The sequence below is a fragment of the Electrona antarctica genome (assembly GCF_951216825.1).
Source record: "Electrona antarctica genome assembly, chromosome: 20".
Classification (NCBI taxonomy): Eukaryota; Metazoa; Chordata; class Actinopteri; order Myctophiformes; family Myctophidae; genus Electrona; species Electrona antarctica.
In genome coordinates this window covers 22,084,408-22,093,255 of record NC_136801.1, presented here as the reverse complement: position 1 = coordinate 22,093,255, position 8,848 = coordinate 22,084,408, and the positions used below count along the sequence as shown (strand labels likewise).

The 8,848-nt window shown below is 43.9% G+C and overlaps 1 protein-coding gene across 1 annotated transcript in view; it reads right to left on the bottom strand.

Moving 5' to 3' along the window:
• The window catches only part of LOC306912920 (uncharacterized protein), a 48,675-nt gene that overhangs the window by 37,681 nt on the left and 2,146 nt on the right, over nt 1-8,848 (bottom strand). The window contains exon 3 of the mRNA XM_079489380.1: nt 7,588-7,769. Within this exon, the coding sequence (XP_079345506.1) occupies nt 7,588-7,769 (182 nt within the window). The remainder of the gene's footprint in view (nt 1-7,587; nt 7,770-8,848) is intronic.

The following is an 8,848-nucleotide window of genomic DNA, read 5'->3' as shown; positions in this document are numbered from 1 at the left end:
TTCTCAGACGTCTTTTAGCCCGTGACCCAAAACAGAAATTAGATATTCGCCCCGGGGACCCACGGTAGTGGAAATAGCAGACGTACAAGCTCAGTTGTAGATTGGCTATTTTCCGCTATACTTCTTAAATATTTGTTCTAATTCATGGACTTTCTTAGATTTTTCTTTGATTTATTCGAGAAACGCACGCCCGCCCTCACGCACGCACGCACGCGCACACACACACACACACACACACACACACACACACTCACACACAGTGGTGTTTCTGAGTGCACAAGAAGTTCAAAGCCATCATCTTTGCTCTTTAGAAAGATAGGAAGTCAAAAATATAAAGGGAGTAGGGACCCATAAAAATGTGTCTGCGACCCACAAATCAGTGTCTGGAGAACAGTTTTATAAGTAGGCTAATATAAGTTATCAGCCCCAGTGGGTTGAGCTTGTACTACATTGGCTATTTTCACTATGATAAATACTGTATAAAAAGGGAACGGTTTGGACGTACAATGTTTGATTTATATTTACAGTATGTTTGATGATATTACAATTTAACAATTGACTCACCCACGCACGCAAACGTGCACGCAAACGTGCGCGCGCACACACACACACACGCACACCCACGCCCATGGATGCACACGCACGCACGCGCACACACACGCGCTCACACACACAGTGGCGTTTCTGAGGGCACTGCTGTTCTGTACCAACAAGAAGTTCAAAGCCATCATCTTTGCTCTTTAGAAAGAGCAAAGATGAGTATAAGAAAGGAGACAAAAGTCATATATAGATGGTTCTTTCATTGCGCCTGTCTGTCTCTGGGTTTTTTTGATTGCTTTGAAAAGTTCAAAGCCATCCAGGGGCAATTTATAAAGAAGAAAGATGGTAGGAAGATGACAAACTGTGGCCTTGGAGATAATAATAATACTAATTATAATATACACTCGATTTGTAAATCCATTGCTCCTTCTCGGCTCCTCATATGCCATCCCTCTCAAATTCCCTAAAATCATCTCGTAGATTAGAAGACATTTTTTGGATATTTCAGACATAATATTCAAACAAACGCACCGCAGTAACATCTGGACTGGTGCATCGGTGCTCTCCAATCTGCACAAACGTGTGGCACAAACACTGTACAGGGGTGGTTCCACAGGCACAGCATTGCACCACTTCACAACAAACTCAATTCAGGGCTCTACCATGACAATAGTCACACCAGGAGAATAGCCACCACGGGCACTTTGATGCTCCATCCATTCATCCATCCATTCCCTCTCCAGAGCAACATTAGTAACTTCATCCTGGGGGATCCCCAGGCGTTCCAAGGCCAGATATAATCCCTCCATCTGATCCTTGGTCTGCCCTGTGGGTCTCCTTCCAGTGGGACGTGCATCGAGGACCTCCCTACAGGGAGGGAGACGCTCGGGAGGCATCCTTACTAGATGCCCGAACCACCTACGCTGGCTCCTTTCCAAGCGCAGAAGAAGCAGCGGGTCTACTCCAAGTCTCTCTCGCATGACTGAACTTCTCATCCTATCTCTGATGCTCCGATCCGCACCAAATGTGGCACGAACACTGTTCAGGGCACTGGCATGAGAACGGTCACACCAATAAAACCTAAATGGCCACTGAAGCAGTATTTCAGAAATGTTGAACATATATGACGACCATCATGCGCGGCACCAAGTGCCACGCTACGAGCTTGTAGATCTGCTATTTTAGAAAAATCCTGAAAATGTGGCACAAATCTTTGAATATATATTCTTTCAGAGCGAACGTTTTTAACTAAAATCTTTGCTTCTATGGGGGTCCCTGGAATTACATATATTTTCAGATGGGGGTCAGCAGCCAATTTCATATAATTCTGGGGGTCCTTGACATGGAATTGTTTGAGAACCACTGACATAGAAACATAGGTTTTTCAGAAAACTGATTTAGAAGACTTTTTTTTTTTAATTTCGACGTCAGGCCAAAATGGGTTAAAGTAATTTATTTTATATGAATGTTGTGTTATCAAGTGCCAATTGTTTGTGGGCCCACTTGCCCACTTCCCCGTGGGTCGGGAGCCGCAGCTCTATCTCACTCCATCTGCCTCCAATCGCTGTATGTTGTCAAGGTTCACTCTGAGCCAAGGTTCAGCCAAAGTTCAAACGGAACAGCCAACCAATAAAACATTAAAAAAAAAAAAAGAAACCTGAAAGTGCCAAGTGGTGGTTATATCCAACAAACACCATGTACTGGCACTTAAACTGTAATGCATGTGCCAAAGTGCTGAGCAGCCGGTTCTCCTCCTAGCTGCCCATAGGCATGGTTTATACACCTCGTCGCACGATCAGCATGTGTCACACGCAGGTGAAAATACTCGATCTTAAAGCTCCCAATGCGTTGCACCGCCGGGAGAAGGAGCATGCATTAATGATTACTCGTCATGTTAGGTTGGTTACCGGTTGGGCAGGTATATATATATACCTAAAGCTGTACCCCCGCTGATACGGAGGGCAAACGTTTGTGTTATATATTTTGATGCTGACGCAGGGTTCTAAAACTAACCAGTAAGAGAAGAGAAGCGACCTCGCCCCAAATTAGCGAGGTCACGTGCGTGCGCGCATCCGCCTGGGTGACGGCAGACTGCTGGGCGAGTGCTGGCGCTTTGGCATGGGGGGCACCTAACAAGTAAGAGTCATTGATTTTGTAATCAAATCAAAGAGACATTTATGCTTATTTTTATTATTTTTCATTCAAATTAATGTTTTTTTTTAACACTGAATGGGTTGCCAGCTTTCTGTGACAATGTCTCAATCCCATACTGACTTACCACCGGGTAAATTAGCCAATTGGGCGTGTTTGTTTATTGGACTCTTGTCCACTGCAAGAACTATAAGTGAACCGTGTCATGCCGTGGGACATATTTCACAAATTCTGGATTCGTTTTCGTACGCTATACGGCTCGGTTTTTCAGCTGACGGGAGAGTTCTGGTTTTACCCGTCGTAGTGGAAAAGAAACACAATGAAACGTTACGCCCCGATGCCCGGGATGCACCAACCGCGTATACCCCTCCAGGCGGCACCGCAGAGCAGCGGCGCTCCAGAGGGCACATATCCATCACTGTCAAGAGCCCTGCAGTCCATTCAGTCATTAATAGATCACATTACATGACACCAATGAGTCTTTCATGAGCCGCCATTTTAAATTGGTCACAACGGTAAAGAAATGGTATGGTTCCCGGAATACTGGTGTCAGTGGAGGCTGTATCATGTCATCAACCGGTCCATTGTTGTCTGGCCAGGTTTCTTGGATTGAGGTCAACATTATACAAAAGACAAATTAACCACATGAACCCGAGCGTAACTGTTCCGGGGAGCGAAGCATTCAGCCAACATTCTGTAGCACAGCTCACAACGTGCGAGCGTCGCATCACGTTGTGAGCGTATGGGTCGTCTAATTTCTGCATGTAACACTGTCTAACACATACTAATTAATGATCCAGGTCGGTACCATGCACTACTTTTTTGTGGAGAATATATTTCCCAGCATTTTGTTAACTTTCAAGTTAACACATTTACACCTTTAATTCACATTTTTCATGCATAAATACATGTTCAAATGTCCTGGAGCAGAAATATCCCAAAACACACAATAAAGGACGGGGGGGGGGGGGGGGGGGGGGAATATCAATACAAGGACACAGTACAATACTGAGTTTTAATGTAACCACTTTCAACCTGGTGTCCCTACAGTATTTTCCAGGAGGAATCTTTTATTATTTATTTTTTATTATTTTATTTATTATATTTTCAATCTACACAAACCTGATCTGCAGGCTTCATAACACGTCACACACGTTTACTTTGTCCTCATCCGATGAGTTGAGTACAAAAGGACCCCAATGGAAACTATTCTTGGGTTTTAATCCTCTTAGCGTGTACTTCCCTGTGCTTGTCCACTGTTAATTAAGAAATCAATGAATGAATGAATGAATGAATGAATGAATGAAAGAATCAATCAATCAATCAATCAATCAATCAATCAATATGAGCTTACAGATTTACTATTATCAGTGTGCAACATTGTTGTTGTTTTATGAAGCATAACCATGAGAGAGTGCAAAACTGGACCCTATTGTCAATTTTCAAATAATAGTCCAATATTGATTTTAATGATGTGCATATTAATTAAAGCGGCACTATGTAGCTTTCCTCTACTCCCCCGGGCCCGATCGACCCCCCCCCCCCCCATCTCTCTCTCTCTCTCTCTCTCTCTCTCTCTCTCTCTCTCTCTCTCTCTCTCTCTCTCTCTCTCTCTCTCTCTCTCTCTCTCTCTCTCTGGAGCTGGAGCTGTGATTGTAATGACAGAAGACAACTTCAAATAATAGTGTTGCACCAACACCGCTCCCTCTACATCAATACTGACAGGCGGCAGGCCACACACACACACACACACACACACACACACACACACACACACACACACACACACACACACACACACACACACACACACACACACACACACACACAGTCACACACACACACACACACACACACACACACACACACACACACACGCTCCGTTACATTTATGTCTAGCAGGGGCCCCTCAGCAATTCACTTCCTAAACCCACTGAGAAGACCAATAGAGAAAGATTATCATGTGAAGGAATGAAAAGGGACCACCAGTAACTAACTATACAACTAGTGGGACTAGTAGTAAAATCCTCAACTCTGAAGGAATGGAACCAGATGGACGTACATTAATTGTTTCCAATCTATACTATGGATAGATATACAATTGCGCTGAGTCTGCAAAAGCATGGTATGAGCACTGTGTGTGAGCTGCGCCTGCTGAGCGAGGTGACACCCAAGCGAGTGCCATAACTGCACTAAGCCGATTGCTCCATGCTGAGCAACAGCTTGCGCTGAGCGAGTGCCCATGCCGGCACGGAGCTTGTACCCGCACTGAGCAAGTTCTCGTGCCCCGCGCTGACTGGGTACTATGCCACACCGAGCGAGTGCACCCTCGGGGCAAGCGAGCGACTATAAGCCGACGTATAGTTGACAAGCAGTGCATGAGAACATGGCAACTTGGCGACAACCAAATTGGGCACAATTTGTGAGGGAGCACAAGGGCAGCAGAGGCAGCGTGTACTGTGCATTATCATCCTCCACTCTAATCATATTAGTGTGGCATCAGAAGACAGCTCAGCTGGGCACTGTCAGCAGTCACAGAGAACAGTGGGACAGATAAAAGTTGTACCAGGCAGAACCTGTCCCCTGCTTAACCTCTTAAGCCCCATCTACATCTACTTCGTAATATGACATTGTTGAGGGAAGATAACAGATCTACAAAATGGTAAATAAAAGGTAAATGGTGCATTTATATATATACTAGCGCTTTTATCCAAAGCGCTTCACATAGACTGTACATTACATTCACTCATTCATACACTGATGGCGGAGGAAACCATGCAAGGCACCAACCTGCTCATCGGGAGCAATTAGGGGTTCAGTGTCTTGCACAAGGACACTTCGACACTAACTCTGGGGGAGCCCGGGATCGAACTGGGAACCTTGCGGTCCCACTCAACCGGCCACTCTACCCCTGAGTTACTGCCGCCCGACAATCTCACAGTGCGGCACAGTGTGGCATCTGCGAGCTTTCAAATCTGCTCTTCTTTATATTTTGCCATTTTTAACATTTAGAAAAAAGTCAATGTGCTCTCTTCTGCATGATGATGATGATGATGATGATGATGATGATGATGATGATGATGATGATGATGATGATGATGATGATGATGATGATGATGATTTTGTCTTAAACTTTGTGCAACCGTGCACGGTGGCTTTTGAGGGAAGGCTAAGTGTTCCTCATCCAAAAGAAAGTCATGGCTCATCTCTTTCATATCCAGCCATGCCACAGACAGTGTTTTGACATGATGGCAATGAGGCTGCTGGCAGCAGCATGCTTTCTGAAGAGAGCCATTAATATTTAATCATATTTAAAGTGATTGAGAATCACCACAAACGGGTGGAGAGAGTATCTGAAAGGTGGAAGGAATAAGAATGATGGGAACGGCATTGTAAACAAATGATCTATTAGACCCATGCCTACATTGCATCATAAACATAATGCATTATCATCTGCTTATAACACTGTATATGTAGCCTATAGTTATAATAACTCATAAATACTCACAACAATAGCCTAATCGTTTTATAATTACTGTACTAATATGTATTATGTGTCACACAAATACAAGGCTGTGAGTGACCACCAATTATGAAGTGTTATTATAATACTTAACCTTAAAGGTTATGATCAATGTTATAACAATAATGAATATTCATAAGTGCATATATAACTATACTTATACAGTGTTAAAAGCAGTTTGTAATGCATTATAACTATGTTTATATTGCATTATAATACATGTGTTTCATTATGAAGTGTAAGCCATTGCGTGCAGACATTAGCTGAGGTCAGCAGAAGTGTGGAGAAGTGGTCGGTTCTGAATGAATGTGGAACAAAGACGAGGGGAAAAGAGCTTGTGGAGAAACTAAACTAATAAGTGAATCAATTACGTGAAACATCTCAAATGAATACAGCCTAGATATTAGGCTACTGTACAGATGCATTCTTCAAAGGGTCATGATCTCACATCCAACAAAACAAAGTTCCCATCGTGAAATGCATTATGCTATATTATGCATCATGGCCATATCTTCCCAAACAGTGGGTTGGGAGCCATTTGTGGGTCCCAGGCCAATTTTTATGGGTCACAACTTTCTCCCTACATTTAAGAAAGATATACGTTTCAAAAGATCTTTTTTTTATAGAACAAAATGTAAAATAATTGTATAAATGTTAAAACAAACAAACAAACAAGAAATTCAATGAATAAGAGTAGGGAAAATAGCCGATCTACAAGCTCACAGTCGCAATGCGAAGCCGCACTAGTTTGGGTCCAAGGCAAAAAATCTAATCTCTCTTTTGGGTCTCGACCTGAAAGGTTTGGGAACCACTGCTGTACAGTGCAGTATACAGTAGGCCTATGTGTTTTACCTGCATGTACTCTAGTCTATATACACCAACTCAGACATACGATACAAACACACCGAACCTTCCCTGTGTTTCTTCATAGTCCGATCCAGAAGAACATAGTTTGCCGGCCACTGCTACAGAGCTGACAATGAGGTTATATCTTCCCTTCTTCTCTGGAGTCCTGCCTCAAAGCAGACCAGAGGTAGAAAACTGTCGTTCCCTGATGTCATCGCTAGGGACACATGCATCAGTAAGCAGGAACTGGGGATGGCAATGAAGGACCGGAAAGTCTGGCGTGGCATTGTGAAATCCATGATCTCGACCGCGGTCGAAAATGTTTGATGATGCGACTATAGAGCATCGCAATGATTTGTCACGACAAGAGTTGGCTTTGTCCGCGGTGTAAACGTCTTTAAATAAATACTTTTTGAAAAGAATATGAGGAAAATTAACGGGGAATTATTTTCCGGGTCTCTCGAGGGGGCGGGACTGCGACGCTCTATAGACACGTCTCCGTGGGAAGTCGACCATGTTGTCCTTACCTTGGAAGAAGCTCTTGACGCGGAGGTAGGAGACGGCGAGGCGGAGGACGGACAGCTTGTCCAGCTTGGAGATGACGTCCGGGGTGAAGGGCAGCAGGCTGGCCAGGCGGTCTAGCTCCGCGTTGAGGCGGTCCCGGTGCCGCTTGGACGGGTTGGTCTTCTCGCTGTTCGAGGACGCTTTCCTGCATGAGGAAAAAGGAGGACGACGAGGGGGTTGTAATATGCAGCAATGTTTGAGACTTGTGGAAGAGTGAGGTGACACTCCTTATATCCCATTCTGGACATGCAGGAAACCCCTTTGGTGTTTTAAGCATTATGTTATAATTTAGCTGTTGAAAAATAGCAGATCACTCACTCACTCACTCACTCACTCACTCACTCGCATGTCAAACCAACCTCCACTGCTTGTAGGCCTACTTGTATGAGCAGGCCACACTCTTAACATTATTTGGCTGAACAGGTTGTAATCAATTATTTTTGTTTGTTTTGCGGGGTATAGGCGATGGCGTATATAATGTAGATTCAATTCGAGATTCAATATTACCATTTAAATGAAACATAGATTGCCACTTGTCTTGGTGTGTGTGCTTGGGGGACAAATAAATCTTGATTCTTGAGACTCAGCCACAGTGAGTTGTCCGTGGGAGCTATATTTATCGCTATACTCAAAACATATTCCATAGTCCAATATACATAGACTTGAGACTCAGTTGGTCATTCCAACAAAACACATGATAGATTTATCTCTCGTCCTCCAACCAAATACCTTCAAACAGGAGGTTCAAGTTAGGGATGTCCCGATCACGTTTATTTTGCAGTATTGATACTTTTACTTAATTCGAACATTTAACTCTTAGCCTGCCGCCATTAATTAATCCCTCGATTGCGTATTGCCATGGTTTAATCACGCGTGACACTTACTTTGAAGAGCCAAATATCCGTAATCGCATTTTACTATGAAACCATTCCGTGTGTGTTGACGAAGCTGGTGCTCGTTCTCTCGGTCGGTGGTGGAAAAAGTGGACCGCGAGTATCACAGCGCCTGCTACAGGCCGTTGAAAACGCTTGTCTGGGACAAAGCGTCCTCTGCAATGTCGCTTCTGTGAGATAAAGCCGTCTGAAAACAGAGCCGACAATGTTAGTGGATGCGCGCGCATTTTCAAAATGGCCGCGCCCATTGTGTCAGAAGCATAACAAAGCTAACTGACGGTAGATTTCGATACGATCGTATTAAAACATGCATTAATGAATACATCGCTGT